The following is a 15,917-nucleotide window of genomic DNA, read 5'->3' on the forward strand; positions in this document are numbered from 1 at the left end:
TACTCAGCTAGAATGTTCCCCTTCTCAAACACACACACAAACCAAACACATTTTATAATCTCACGTTTCGTATTTGGTAAACTATGGTAATAATGACTCAAATAAGAACCATTCGTTCGTGTTATTTTTCCAGAAAAACGCCATAGACATCTCTAGACAGGATAAGGCCGATGTATACAGCTATTTTCCGTTTAGCATATTGGTTATATTGTATATTATATTATGTGCTGTGTAACGGTAGGTAGGCCTATTCAGTCATCCTCTCCCACACGGAATACATTGGTTCTAATATATTGTGTCATCTAATATTATATTTCCAATAATGTGGATTTCAGCGATAAACCAGCTTTATATATCATTTTCTAGCAGGATGGAAAGGCTCCTTACAAAAACGCCTCACTTTATCCCATTTTGCCAAGAAAAAATGGACCACACATGTATTTGTTTTCCCATTTCGAGCATTTTGAAATATATTTCGATAAAAATAAGAGAATATGTAACAATTATACACACATCGGGATAATTACCTGAACAATGAAACCCTGTAATGTAATGAGTCTGTCAATCTTTGGATGTTTGATGCATGGGAAGTAGAGTCTCGGCCAGAGTTCCGTCCACATCCACGGCATTGATCCATGACATTGATCCGAGCAGCGCCTCCCAGTGGAACAAACAAACAACCACGTTCGAACTGCAGATTCCACCCTGAATATATTCCTGCCCGTGCACGCTGAGCTGCTGAGACAAATGAAGCAGGAAAAGTCCGCGAACACAAGCTTTCAATGCTCCCAGGCAGGCAGCCGTTGTTTTTAAAGCCCTTAGTCACAGTTAATAACCTTGGTCTCAGACGGTTTATTGCACTACACTCCAATTGTACAAATGTTCCAGACGAAGACGCGTTTTATGGCCAAGTTGCTGCAGCAACAGGGAGGATGTGTCCGTAAAGGCGGCATTCCGGTTAGCCTGACCGGACAGGATGCACGGCCTAAGACCATCATCACCCGGACTGGTTGCAGCCGGCCATCTACACTAGCTTCATGCTGCTATCACTCTTAATTGGTGTTTTCACTAGCCCACTATTCATGAACGCCCATAGGCTTTGAACTATAAGACATTAACCGAAATATTGACAAACGTGAGCCAATTTTACACATGGGCCTAATACACAATCAGTAGGTCTAATGTCAACATTTGGCAATATAATAAAACAACAACTGATCAAGTTTATTTTAAATATAGGCTACCTTAAGTATTTTGCTTTATTTATTTAAAGTAGGCTATACATTCTCTTTTTATAGGCCTAGTATTATTTTTGAAACAATAAACATAAACGCGGGACATTTAAACTCCAGACGTTAATTGTATATAAAAGTCGTCCGGTGATAGATGGTTTAGCATGGTACATAAAGTTGAATAAAATAACGTGCTAGACAACCTTTTGGGTGGAACTTCCGTAATGGATATTTAACATTAAAGGCATAGGATCCCATTTCGGCCCATGGGGGCAATGTAAAGTCAAATACATCATACATCTGATATGACCCACGCAGCCAGGTTTTATGTCGAGAATTATACAAGGAGATATTTTCTCGAGACGTATAGACCCATTCATCCAAAAATAAACTAAGAAAACAAACGGAAAGGTCTCGACCTGTGACTCGTATGTCTCCAATAGGGTGTGTGAAATAGGCTAAGCCTATATAGGGCCTAATCATTCCAAAATCCTTCGTAGGCTATTTACACCGAGGAACATTTGAATTGGCTCAAAAATGAAGACAAAGAACTAAAATGTCCCAATAGCTCAATGTATTGGAGCAGCTTTTCTCTTGCCAAAAACGCAGGAAAATAGCTGATATGTCACGACATTGAGAACTTAAACAAAACGAACACTTTCAAGTATCAGGGATGATTGAACAATTTTACAATATAACCTTTGTATGTCGAATATTTCACGAGAACAAAAACAATGGCAATCAATGCATAAATAACAGGCCTATTTTAAACTATAGCCTAGTCCTTCTGTGCGTGTGTAATGGCGACAACAAACAACCAACAAAGTTTGGGATAAATCTTGCCTTCTCGTCATGGAAAAGGTATGTACCCTTTGTAGGTATATATATAATACATGTAAAGATACAGGTTGTTAAATATGTTACATCGTTAAATGTCGAATTTGATATGAAATGGGCGCGCGTAAATCTAACGTTCGTGTAATTCATGCATTATGCATTGATGCCAATTAAATAATTTGCTCGAAAATGTGACTTTTACGCAAGTTAGGATTCGACCAGATATATGTTCTGTTTTGGTGGCACCGCACTTTCATAACAACAAATAGCAAGATTAAAAGATCAACAAGAAAATCACCTACAATTAAAATAGGCCAATAGGCCTAATAGTAATAATATTACACTAGATATTACTCTCAACAAATTAAGTATGATGGACAAATAAATCTGTCTGTCCATCGCGGGAGGGGTGTAATCAGGAATTTGCAGACCAACGAACTTGAAATTAGCGATTGAGCTTCATGCATGCCTTGTCTGAGGGGAGGCGACATCCATCAGCCAGTGTTACAGCATAGGGTTCGTGGTATAATACTGCAAACGGTCTCTGTTCAGTTTCTTCTCTTTCATCCTCCTGTTTTGAAACCAGATTTTAACTTGGCGGTCGGTGAGATTGAGCATCCTCGAAAGTTGAAGACGTTTCTCCTTGTTGATGTAAACACTGAAAAAGAACTCCCTCTCCAATTCTCTGATTTGGTATTTTGTGTATGGGCATCTCTTCTTACGGGTTCTCTGTCCACCTGAAAGGAAGAATTGCAATTCAGATAGAAAGATCAAATAGGAAGCTGCTTTCGTTCTGTGGAAAAATACATACATGGTGTCAAAAGGTTTATAAACAAGAGTCTAAATAGACTGACAACAAAATAAGTTGTGCTTTTTTTTATCATAAAAACTATAACTGAAAGCCTTGAATTAAGGTAGAAACGGGATACATGTTTTTGGCCATGTTTTGCTTTTAATAAGCATGACATCCCAACATTTCTATGCATATTTAGGGTACATTATGCCCTAAATATTATCTTAGAGTTCAGTATATGGAAATGACGGGTGGTAAAAAGCAATGGCCCCAATAATAACACCTCTGGACAACATCAAACACCTCCCAAACGGAACATCATTACAAAAACGCAGTGGTAAACGCTTTCTAGCGCGGTGTATACTAGCCTAATGTATTCTACGGTGTATGCTGTGCTTTCTACACATTTTCTATGTAATGGGTATGTTTTTATAGATTTGATGGATCCCAGGACTCCCTGGAAAACAGTGCCCACTGTACAAAAACTGGTTGAATCAACGTTGTTTCCACGTCATTTCAACAACAAAAAATGAAATATGATGACGTTGAATCAACGTTGTTTCCACGTCATTTCAACAACAAAAAATTCAATGTGATGACGTTGAATCAACGTGAAAAACTGATTGGATTTGCAAAAAGTCATCACCGTAAGGGAATTCTTTTTCACCCAACTTCTAACCAAAATCCAATGACATGGTGAATTGTTTTGTTGCTTTCATGTTGAATTCACGTTAGTTGACAACTCAACCAAATGTAAATCAAAACTAGACGTTGAACTGACGTCTGTGCACAGTGGGTGGCAATTGTTACTGAGTGGACTATCCTCCTGGCTAAAAATATTAAATAATCAATTAAATCTATTACATTTTTTAAATTATTTACCCTATCACCTTATACTATATCACTAAGATTATATTACTATAATAACAATATACCATTCAGGTTATAGGGGATGCAGCACACATGCAGCACATATTCAATACGTCCTTGAGTTATAATGTATAAAAATATAATTTTGCAATAAATCAATCAATTCATTAAGTTGTCGTTGCAGTCGTTTGATACGTTATGAAAAGTAAGCCAAGCTATGCGTCTAGAACAACTAATAGGCCTAAAAAGAATGCTCGAATATTTTAGAAAGGGAAATTCTCTGTCTTTCACGGCCAATTTCAGTTCCAAGCACGTGATCTTGTCGTTTATAACAACGTTTTTGTTGGGGTAGATCTACAGCCCCACAATAAACCTTACGCGCTTATAAAACAGCATATAAACGCCTTAATAGCAGCGCGTTAGATTGCAAACTTTCTCACAGAACTGGTGCACGTCGTCTTTATACTCACCGCTGGCGCTATATTTCTCCTCATTGTTGCCGGAAGAAGACACGGGGCTGCAGCTCACCTCGCCCGGCGGTCCCTCCTCTCTATCCCGGCACTTGTCGGAACCGGTCACCGGAACTATAGGTTGTTTGGTGGCAGTTCTGTCCACGGAGTGTTCGCTTGTTGGTGTGGTGTCTGCGCTCCCTTGAGCAGTATCGAAAAACTGATCAAAGGCTTGCGGTAACACTCCATTCCTACTCACACTGCCCTGGAGACTTGATGTAGGATTGGAGCTGCTGGTGTGATAGACATCACTGGAGTTATTTCTCGTGAATATTTCCCCCAAGGAGGTCGAGCTTGATAGACAGTCCCTATGCACCGTGTCCTCAGTGGGGTAGCAGTGTGACATACCGCCCCTATGGTGGTGCCATTTACTGGAGCTACCAATGCCATGATAGTCCCTGAAAGCTACCTCTCTGACAGACGGAAGCTGTGGCAGAGTTGAGGATGGGTAGGAATATGTCATGGGACAAGAAGACTGACTCTGGTGGGACAAAAAAGGAGGGAGGCTTGAGAAGTCTGTTCCCGAGACGTAATAGGTGCAGCTGCCGGGCAAATACATATTAGACCCAACTGGGACCCGCTCATCAAAATCCATAATGATTCGATCTTGCGTAGCCTGTAGCCTACTCTAATAGTCTACCAACCCTCCATTCGCATCGTTCCTATGTGCTGCTAGGCTCCAGTCACTTTGAAGCAGATCCGTTGAGCAACAAATTCTAAGACGTGAAGCTGACGTGCAGTTTGTTCTCCATCCATTCCTCAGAGCGCCAGTCATGTGACCAGGGGCAGAACTGGACAGATACGTCTGTTCAACTGATGCGTTGCAATGAGTGAATGCGTTTCTTAATTCAAGTGTGTGATATAAAATAATTTTCCAAATGTACAAGTAATCATACCAATACATTATTTGGTATGGTTACTTGTACATTTGGAAAATTATTTCATATCACACACCTTTGAAGTCACGATAAATCAAGGCCTTGTTGGCAGCATGTGCGAATAACCTTTGTTATTAACGACAATCCTGGTGTTAATACTTTCTGAATATGATTTTCATGTGTTATATTCTCTCTATCTCTGGAACATACATTGGTCAATAAGGCGCATGTGCTGTTGTGTGGACACATCAAGGCATTGTAAAGTGTATGGGTAAAATACAATGTGTATGAATTATACCAGAACAACCCAGAGCCTTCTATTTGCCATAAAAGGCTCTGAGTCAATATATTTCCACAACCACTATGCATTTTCCACTAATGTATTACGCTAGTAGTAATATTAGCCTACAGCATGTGGGCTAAGGCTGCAAGAAGAATACAATTGTATTATACAAAAGCCCATCTTAATCTAGCGCTATATCAATATATTTGTACGCATTTCCGTTTCTATATATCAATATATTTGGACGCATTTCCATTTCTATATATCAATATATTTGGACGCATTTCCGTTTCTATATATCAATATATTTGGACGCATTTCCGTTTCTATATATCAATATATTTGGACGCATTTCCGTTTCTATATATCAATATATTTGGACGCATTTCCGTTTCTATATATCAATATATTTGGACGCATTTCCGTTTCTATATATCAATATATTTGGACGCATTTCCATTTCTATCTGCATATAAATGGATAGGCTTTATGCAAATTCAGAATCAGTTTCTATAAGGCCTATCCGAAGTTAGAATTGTCACTTGTTGACCAAAACAATCTCTCGTGTCTCAATCTCAATCTCTTACGGCTAAACAATTTGATGCAGGGCCGTAGCATAGCAAGACTAGCGTCAGATTGTAATACTATTGTGGGGCACTCTAAAAATGAATATTGCTTCCAACATTACAGGAAATGGGACATCTCTTGGATATTCTAATACACATATAGCCTAAAGTACACTATGGTTCATAATAAACTAAACTATTGAGAGTCTAGTGAGAGTACGATACATGAATGGAATGGCAGCATACGCGCGTAATGCATTCTCTTTCCTATCACCTGCATCAGTGGACACGTTCGGACATTAGTGTTTTAAAATGCAACAATAGAGTTCAGGGTATATAGCACCAACCAACAAAATCAGCTCGAGTCAGACATGTTTTATTGCACTTTGCAGTTGGCTGTGTAGTTGCCATTGTCAGAACAGACATGTGGGGACTGCTGCGGCTGGCGTGCTCACCAGACGACTAGATGGCATTCAATGAAGTTCAATGAAACGAGACTCAAAACAAGGCTCCAGGTGAGAACCTGTGCGTAAAATGGAGACTGTAATGTCTTGGAATTGTTGGAATGTGTGTAATTTGTAGGCTACGAAATATTGAATGATTAAATGGTTCGTTAAATAATACAACTTTATGGCAAAAGCCTAATGGTTGTATTCTCTGTGAGCATGACATGAGTCCCGTAGGCTAACTACATATAGGTTAAAAATGGTTTTAAACCATGCTAAAGTATCTCGTGTGTTGTATCCCATTCTTCAGATTGCACAGTGAGTCTCGTTTTGCGTGCTGCAGAACTCAAGTTCGGGGGAGGAAAAGGGTCACCATTTGTGAGAAAGGGGCCACAAACACCCCTGCCCTGTGCCCCGGATGAAGTTCATTCGTTCATTACCGTGACAAATGTCTCAATGGTTAATTCGCGTTAACTGTTTGATAGGCCTATTGCAGCTTTTCTCAAACTCGGTATGAAACGCCTATAAATTCGAATTAAACGTTGTCAACAAATAAAATAGGATGCTAAACTTTACTTTTGAAAAATAAATGACATGAAAAATATAGCTATTTGATACCAGTTGTTTGTTTGACCTTTTTTGTTCAGATGTAACATGGCTGATCAACAAATGGGTGGTCACGTTCAAGATGAACACATGTACTCCACCAAGCTCATCAACAAGGCTATATGCCAAAGATATTGGTGACTTTCTAAAATGTTGCAGTGATTTGACATTCAATTGTGGTGTTTTCGATTACCTTTCCAATCTAGCCGAATGAAATAAGCCTATACCCATAGCCACGAAGGCTGCTTTTAAAATGGAATTGTCTCGATATTTAAGAACTCGTCGACATGTGAGAGGCAGGTGTTATAGAACAAGTGGTAACTTAGTTATGTATCTTACACGCTCCATTGCCATTGACTTTAAATAGAACACATTTGTACTTTACCACTACTTGGGTGTGAGCCATTTTTCCACTGGCGCGCCCTCATATTTATGTCATTTAGATGTTGTTTTTCTGTATAGGCGCTATAGGCTTTACTGCTTATAGCAGTAAATGCCTACGAGCATTTCTTCAGGCTGGGGTGGGGGGAGTTTAGCCTACATCTCTACGACACAAGTGCCTTGCACTTGGAAATGTGGAACATCACAGCTTAATGTCTCTCTATACTGCCTTTTTACAGTAGATGAGATGGGTGGCGGGAACATTACAGCTTTATGTCTCTCTATACTGCCTCTTTAGAAGAGACGGCTGACAGCCGGAGAAGCATAGCACAGAGGAGAAAATAAACATGATAGACCTCATCTCATCACTAAAGACATCATGATAAAAGAAGACGTACGCCAAGAGATGCTTATATGGAAGATGTACGGCAAGAGCTGCTTATGGAAACGAAAAGGGAGTAACCGAGGATGCTTTAGTTGGCAGTACCATAAGAACCCCGGATGCATTGGATATGTTGTTGCAACAAGCGGAACTCCCATCACCATCCATCCTCCTTAAAGTCTCGGATAGTTTAAGGACATACTTGCAGTCAAGAGTCCTGGAAGCAGGATTTTAAAAGACAGCTTTGTGTGTGGGACGAACCATTCAACATGTGAACCCCTTAGATATTATTTACTTGAGTTATAAGGTTATAATCGTTGTAAAAAATAACGTCATATTTGTAATCACACCATTAACTACCATTCTTTCTTATTATAGACTATTATTATTATTATTATTATTACTACTACAGTTACTATTAGTAATAGTTCTAGCAGGCATACTTGTTATTTTATTACCATAACTAATTATAATGATAATGACTATACACTCTTTAAAAAAAGGCGGATTCTACAACTTAAGGGTTCTTCGGCTGTCCCCATAGGAGAACCCTTTAAATAGAACCCTTTTTGGTTCCAGGCAGAACCCCTTTGGATTCCATGTAGTCCTTTCTATAGAGGGTTCTACCTGGAACCAAAAGGTGTTCTCCTATGGGTACAGCCGAAGAACCCTTTTCGAACCCTATTGTCTAAGAGAGTATTGTGTAGCATTGCATTTGATCATTTGATCGACTGGGGCCTACTTTGTGTAAAACGTCACATTTAAAAAACGGAAATGTGTCTGGACCCCCGAGCCATTTAATTGCATGGTAAAGCGCCGTTAACAGTCATTGCAAGACTTATGTTTTTGGGTTGGTGTTGGAAATTGGACAATAACTAATGTGCTGCTGAATATTCTAATTCAATCCATTGAAAATCCAGGCTGTAAGGCAACATGTGTAAGGAGTATTCGTTCTATGGGTACTGTACATGTCCAAGGCAAGCATACACAAGTTTACAACAGTTATTTAAACGAGTATGTATTCCTGATTCAATTAAATTGATGTGTACGGACTTGCTCCCTTGAATGTCAAACTTTAATTGCATGATTTAGAAAAATCTGAATATGAATATAACAAGAGTATAGGAAGGATGAATTGGAATTCCCATTGCCCCTTTAATTTAAATGATCTTTCTGGTTTTTAGAAGAGATCTGATGTATTCCATTGACTGTTATAGTTATATCTATCTCATGCAGGGAACTGAACAGTCCTCTGCTTGTCTACTATAGACCACACCCAAGTGTACACTTGAATCACTTGAAGTGTTGCAGTTAAATTAGCCTTTGGGTGGCAGCAAAAACAGTACAATCATGAATTGTATCCATTCGTGCACACCGTAGCAAAACGTTCTGCAATTGAAAACCTTTCCTAATGAAAACGGGTGTTTTTTATTGGACAAGTTCAGGTTAGCCTCTCCCTTTTTCCAGTTTGTTTTCTTCTCTTTGGTTATCAGTGAATAGGACCCAGGTTATATATATGCAAGACGCTCCAGTCCAGACTTGCAAAGTCCAGCGCCATAATTTCTCTCGACCCCGCACCTATAGCGGGACCTTTCCTTGGTGGGACATACTGGGTAATGTGGGTGTAGCATAAAAGGACAGTTCAGTGATTTTACATATTTACACATTTGTTTCCTTACCTTGAAATAAGTCTCTGGACAAGTGACTGCAATCCACACTTTTAGAATGCTTTACATGTAATGCCCAAATAATCAACTCAATGTTATCATTGAAAACCAACTCATTGAGTAACAATCCATTTAAGAGATGATTTGGGCCATGCCCTTTTAAACGAGCCGTGGATCCACCTCCTGGACACAGTTGTTCCTATCGGTTTAACCTGTTTCCTGGAACTACTATACCTATCCCATGTCATTTTTTAAATATATAGTTGCTATCCACGTGATTAGTCCTTGTATTCTACATCATGGGGGTCTTCTGATAGATGGAATGTTGACTTTTAAGAACGCATCACTCACGTAACTACACAGTATTTGTATTTTTTTGCACACACATTTTGTTATGTATGAATTACCATAGAGTTGTCTTTGCATTAGGACTGTTTATACCATGGCATTGTTGAATACTCCTTTCTGATTGGCTTGAAGGGCATTCTAGAGCGTGCATTATTTCCCTATAATGCACAGTATATTTGGACGGTAGAATTGAATGACTATATTTGTACATGTTTTGTTTGAGCTGCTTTTGAAAGCAAAAGTCGAATTGAAAACAATAATGTTGAATTCTATTTTCATAATAGCACACTAGGACTGATGGTTTGGTTAGCTAAACTAGGAAGTCTGTTTGTTTGGTTATCACTGCAACTAACGTTACTGTAGCTATTTAGTTAACTTGCTAGCTACTTCAGTGGATGTTGAACACATTTATAGCGGCAAACTAACACATTTCTAGTGGCAAATGTGTTAAATTATAGCCATGGTATAAAAGGGATAATCAACTCGGTGCTCTGTGTTCTCTGGAAAATACTCGCTAGCACGTCGTGTAACACACTTTCCATTTCGTTCATTATTTCCATAGAAGCATAGCCCCTCGTTGATTATCCCTTATATAATGTATAGTTTGTATTTAGTTATTGTGATGTTGTCATGTGATGTTTAGCCTGATGAAGACCCTGTTCTGTGGAGACGCATCCTCCTGTAGCCTGTCGATCTGCTCCTACCATACCATAAAGTATGTCTGTAAATAGTTCACAAAAGTGTTAATTGCACGATACAGGCCTGCGTGTCATTTTATGAGTATAATTTGACGCCAGTCGGTATAGCTTAAGTTGGAACGTTTGATTTGACATTCCTCCTTTCAGTCATAGTTATTAGTGCTGTATATATAATGACTGTAAAAAAATTAAAACATTTATATTGCCCATCTTTTGATTTTAGGTATAGTCTATTGATTAAACATATAATCTCTCATATTTAACTATTTATTTAATTATATATTTGTTTTTCCGGTCATTTTATCCATAAAACAGCTATACCCCTTTTCTGCTGAATTGATATGAAGTTGTATATAGTCTATCCACACTAATTCCCTTCGCATTTCTGAGAATGACCAGTTTTTATAGCATTACATTCAAAGTTGTTATAGGCTGAACGGAGATGGGACATATTGAGAAGAATTTTAATGATTGAGCATTTGATCATATATCCACAATAGTGTCTGCCTTCCTTTAAAAGTGATTCAAAAAACAACGGGCGCATCGAAAAACCGTCGATTTCTATATAGGCCCAGGTTGGAGATTCATTAACGAGTCTGTAACAAAACGTAATCAGATGACTAAATACCATGCACGCAATATTGCCAAATATTAGCCACATTTAAATCAGTGCATTCATTCCTATTTGGAGAAGAAGAAAAAATACCCACAAGGCAGTACTAGCTATTGGTTTCCACGACTGCACTACATATTTAAAGTTCTCAATTGAGAAGACAAAAAAAAGTGTATTTCCCTTTGGAATGTGTTTCACTCTTTGTTTTCTAACACACAAATTGACAATTTCGCTATTATTGCCATATTAAGGACAAGCATAGAAATATTACGTACATCAAGATAAGCCTTTACATTTCCTATAGTACTCAATAGTGAATCGTTTCCATTCGGCAACATTTCTCACATGAAGAAATCTTGGATAAAGTATCATTCCATGTTTTTCACCTGCATGGGTTAGGCAATGGTCGGAGGCATATATCAATATATACTGAATAAAAATATAAACACAACATGCAACCATTTGAACGATTTCCCTGAATTACAGTTCCCGAGTGGAGCAGCAGTCTAAGGCACTGCATCTCAGTAATAGAGGCGTCACTACAGACACCCTGGTTCGAATCCAGGCTGTATCACAACCGGACGTTATTGGGAGTCCCATAGGGCAGCGCACAATTGGCCCAGCGTCGTCCGGGTGTAGGCCGTCATTGTAAATAAGAATTTGTTCTTAACTGACCTGCCTAGTTAAATTAATAATAAGGAAATCAGTCAACTGAAATAAATTCAGTAGGCCCTAATCTATGGATTTCACATGACCGCCATGGGTGGGCCTGGGAGGGCATAGGCCTACCCACTGGGGTAGCCAATCAGAAGGAGTTTTTCCCCACAAAAGGGAATTATTACAGACACAAAAACTCCCAGTTTCATCAGATGTTCAGGTGGCTGGTCTAAGACGATGAAAACGCCTCATGTGGAGGTCCTGGGATGGCGTGACACATGGTCTGCAGTTGTGAGACCAGTTGGACATACTGTCAAATTCTCTAAAATGACGGAGGTGATTTATGGTAGAGAAATGAACATTCAATTCTCTGTCAAGAGTTCTGGTGGACATTCCTGCAGTAAGCATGTCAATTGCAAGCTCTGTCAAAACTTGAGACATCTGTGGCATTGTGTTGTGTGTATGTGACAAAACTGCATGTTTTAGAGTGGCCTTTTATTGTCCCCAGCACAAGTTGCACCTGTGCAATGGTCATGCTGTAAAATCAGCGTCTTGATATGCCACACCTGTCAGGATACATCATCTTGGCAAAGGAGAAATGCTCACTAATAGGGATGTAAACAAATTGTTGAAAAACATTTGAGAGATATAAGCTTTTTGTGTGTATGGAACATTTCATTAGATATTTTTCTTCAGCTCATGAAACAGGGGACCAACACTACATGTTGCGTTTATATTTTCGTTCAGTTTGACCATGGTTAGGCCTACACCTGAACTCATCAAATGCAATGACGCAGATCCGGCAGCAGATGGCAACATTGTCATCTCATCATTATCAGTAAGGCATTTCTCATTCAATAGCCTAATGGCATTATAAGGGCTCAATGTTGCAAGCCTCTACAACATTAAAATGACAAAATGGAAAGCTGTTTGACCCGTTGTATCAACGCTAATCATAGGTCTAATCGGCTTGTAGCCTACCTAAATTCAAGAAATTAAATTAAAAAAGCTAATAAAATGTCCCCGACAAAACGTTACTGCAAAATAAATGCTCATTACTAGTCTGACTTTAAATTTGTCTGAGAAAAAATATGAACAACGTAGTAACGGGGTTTCTCCAACTTTTATTGGGAAGAGCTTATTGGCTATATGTTTGCAGTCAAAAACAGGGGAAACTTTAAATGCAACTGTTCATTAATTGCAATCAGATGTATTTCCATTTGTTGTGATAGAAAACGAAATACAGCATTTTCAAACAATGATAACGGCGCAGAAAATTGTTGCGTAAAAAACAGAGTTAAGATGATTATTACTGTATGGGAAAAAAAGACGTAGCCTACTCAGACAGAATAAAACAATCTAATCGTTTATAATTAATTAACTGAATATTGACAGAATGCATAAAGTAAATGTAAAGCAATGTACTAATTAATAGCTCAATCATTACGTGATGGGAAATGTTTCAGCTTCTAAAATTATATTCGTAGGTATAAACGATTTGCGGGTTGCGCGCTGTAGCGCTCTCACCAACATTTCAATATCAATAATTATAATATAGTTCAATCAATTCAGGGAATGTATACTCAAATTCAACGAATAATCTCAAACCCTCAATATCAATGCTGCACAATTTTTTGAGTCATTAATTCTTACTCTGATGGAGCTAAAATACAATTGTCCCACACAGATTTGAGTTTTTAAACGGTTTTTCCAATTACAGAAGGCTATGTTCTGAGTAGAGATGTCATATTTTAGGCTATGAGTTATTTAGCGTATTGGGAACAGTTTGTAGAAAATTATAAAAGCTATATGTCCGTCGAATAGAGTATGAGATAGAATATATAAACAAGGAGGAAGTTATTTCCCCATTTCCTTCAAACACAGGACATCGAATGGTTTCAATTAATTACGACAAAAAAAAAACACACACAAAAAAGCCAAGTGGACCTCCAAAAACAGAGCCAACCCATGGCGGGCGAGAAGGAGACGCCTTATATTGTGTAATAAATTATAATATAGTTCATTTTCATTGAACAACCTTCAAGTCTCTTCTTTTTCTGTCTTTTTGTTTCAGTTGTTCCATATACAGCTAACTGGGACTCTTAAATTTGTTGACAACCTTCTTCTCTTTTACTCGCCTGTTCTGAAACCAGATAGTCACTTGTCGCTCTGTCAGGTTTGACTGATCAGATATCCTTCGTCGTTTGTCCTTTGTGATAAATTTATTGGCGGCATACTCCCTCTCCAGTTCTTTCAGCTGTACCTTGGTGTATGGCACGCGCTTCTTCCTCCCACGTCGAATAGAGCTGCCATCCCCTCCAGATACGGTGTCTGTGTGAAGAGCATAAACACATGCTTAATTAACCTAGAACCATCTGGAAAATTGCTAAAACCGTAGTATAGTTTCTTATAACGATGGGATCTGTCGTGTCTATCCACAATTCACATTACGGTGACAAGATGGATGACGGTTTCTTCTAACGAATTATTAATATGCAAATTGTAAAAGGAAAAACAACGCAGGGCGAATTATGGTGTTTCTGCTTTTGATAAACTGAGGTTTATAATGTTGAAATATGCATAAGCTTGTGAAAACATTTAAGAATGTATAGCCAGCCATAAGTCCATACCTTGAATGGACGATTTCCATAGATGGTTTGACTGTGGCTGGTCCTTAGCGCAGTAAACCTGACCATTCCATCCATTGGTGATAGCCCATGGCTGATAAGGCTCCACTGGCAGAAGAGGCTCATGCCTGGGCTCGGTGGGTCCGCTGAGGGTGGGTACCACTGGGACGTCCAGATAGCTGGAGACAGGTTGGTAAGGGTTGGAGGAGTAGCCTTGGTAGAAAGCGAATTCCTTCGCCCTGGACCCTGGGAACTCCTCTCCTGAAATGGATGTGTCCATGTATTTGTCCCCATAGGCAGAGGAGGGTTGCGCGCAGGACTTGACGCTGCCGTGTGACATCCTACACGGGTAGTAGCTGCTGCCAAAGTATCCATAAGGCAAGGACGCATTTGATGAACTTTGGGCTGCGGAACAGGGGCTGCATTGTTTGACAGCTTCGCCCATGCCAGATACTGGCACCTCGCTCGACGTGTAGGTAGTGCTTGGAGCCAGGGACGTCGGATGCGCCAACAAATTCCTGCACTGATTTGCTGCATAATTGCCTCCTGTGAACCCCTCCATGTTTTTATTGATCTCATCCAAACCGTTATCATACAGAAACATGACTGGGTCAATCCAGCGCGAATGGAGAAGTAATGACGCTGTCATAGCATGCCCTACATCGAGACAACCAGCTCTTTTTAAAAAATCCCCACGACTGAAAAAAGAGATACGGAATCTGGGAGAGTAACCGATATTCACGCGCCTGTGTGGATCTAAAGATCGCAAGGTTATTGGGCAAAGCCAGGCACGTGATATGCAAATGAGCTGATAAACGTCTAGACTGCAGATAATGCAGCTCCAAGCCCAAAATGTTTATACTCTAAAACAATATAGCATTTAGGAGGAAAAAGACACATGTTTTAAACAAGATGATCCGTTTCGAGATATCATACAGACAACCATAGGCTTACACTCCATATAGTTGTTATTAATTAATCTATTGGAATGTGTCTGATGTCATTCTTGGTTTATAGCCTAGCATTTTGCTGAGGAAACATCACATGGATGGAGACTGACATTTAAATCCTTTTTGTCAAAATGCTGATAAAAACAGTAGAATGGAGATACGGTGGACGCAGATTTATGTATGCAGCCATTACGCATTTCAATTTATCAACAGTTATATGGCCAAGGCAGTTTGTACGAAATATGGGTTGATACAAATTTAATTCATTCATTTATATTTTTGTATTTATTTTATTACACCGTGTGAGTATGGAAAATCATTTAAACGACCTTCTAATTGACCAGAATGCGCTGAGCTTGAAAACAACGTGCTGCAAATAGCTTGGAAACAACATGCCGTTAGATACGTGTTTTATCCCCCCATTTGTTTTATATATACACGAAGTAGCATACATCTTGTTTTAAGCTAATAGGAAAATATCAAGGAAGGTGAAACTACATTAAAATGCTTTGGTGGAGAAATATCAGTCATTCAAACTGTAAAGGAAATCAAGAATAGTCTGTGCTTAAAACTC

At 39.0% G+C, this 15,917-nt stretch overlaps 3 protein-coding genes across 3 annotated transcripts in view; all 3 read right to left on the reverse strand.

Annotated features, from left to right (window-relative positions):
• hoxa2b (homeobox A2b) overlaps window positions 1-1,989 on the reverse strand; it is a 26,333-nt gene extending 24,344 nt beyond the window's left edge. The window contains exon 1 of the mRNA XM_036936728.1: window positions 528-1,989. Within this exon, the coding sequence (XP_036792623.1) occupies window positions 528-629 (102 nt within the window). The 5' untranslated portion in view covers window positions 630-1,989. The remainder of the gene's footprint in view (window positions 1-527) is intronic.
• Window positions 1,226-5,095, reverse strand: hoxa11b (homeobox A11b). Its single transcript, XM_036936745.1, has 2 exons — window positions 4,203-5,095; window positions 1,226-2,806 (listed from the first exon to the last, which is right to left on the reverse strand). The coding sequence occupies exons 1-2, from the start codon at window positions 4,834-4,836 to the stop codon at window positions 2,574-2,576; spliced, it is 867 nt and encodes a 288-aa protein (XP_036792640.1). The 5' UTR covers window positions 4,837-5,095; the 3' UTR covers window positions 1,226-2,573.
• Window positions 5,096-12,420: 7,325 nt separating this feature from the next.
• hoxa13b (homeobox A13b) lies at window positions 12,421-15,122 on the reverse strand. Its single transcript, XM_021585721.2, has 2 exons — window positions 14,397-15,122; window positions 12,421-14,097 (listed from the first exon to the last, which is right to left on the reverse strand). The coding sequence occupies exons 1-2, from the start codon at window positions 15,040-15,042 to the stop codon at window positions 13,856-13,858; spliced, it is 888 nt and encodes a 295-aa protein (XP_021441396.1). The 5' UTR covers window positions 15,043-15,122; the 3' UTR covers window positions 12,421-13,855.
• Window positions 15,123-15,917: the final 795 nt, after the last annotated feature.

Source organism: Oncorhynchus mykiss, chromosome 2 (genome assembly GCF_013265735.2).
Source record: "Oncorhynchus mykiss isolate Arlee chromosome 2, USDA_OmykA_1.1, whole genome shotgun sequence".
In the NCBI taxonomy this organism is placed as follows: domain Eukaryota; kingdom Metazoa; phylum Chordata; class Actinopteri; order Salmoniformes; family Salmonidae; genus Oncorhynchus; species Oncorhynchus mykiss.

Bases quoted from the DNA above. Each gene is read 5' to 3' on its own strand.
- hoxa13b (XM_021585721.2), bottom strand. From the start codon at position 15,042: ATGACAGCGTCATTACTTCTCCATTCGCGCTGGATTGACCCAGTCATG. The intron at 14,098-14,396 runs GTATGGACTTAT...CTCTTCACACAG, and splicing joins ATGGAAATCGTCCATTCAAG to ACACCGTATCTGGAGGGGAT.
- hoxa11b (XM_036936745.1), bottom strand. From the start codon at position 4,836: ATGGATTTTGATGAGCGGGTCCCAGTTGGGTCTAATATGTATTTGCCC. The intron at 2,807-4,202 runs GTGAGTATAAAG...TCTTCCTTTCAG, and splicing joins GGAGAAATATAGCGCCAGCG to GTGGACAGAGAACCCGTAAG.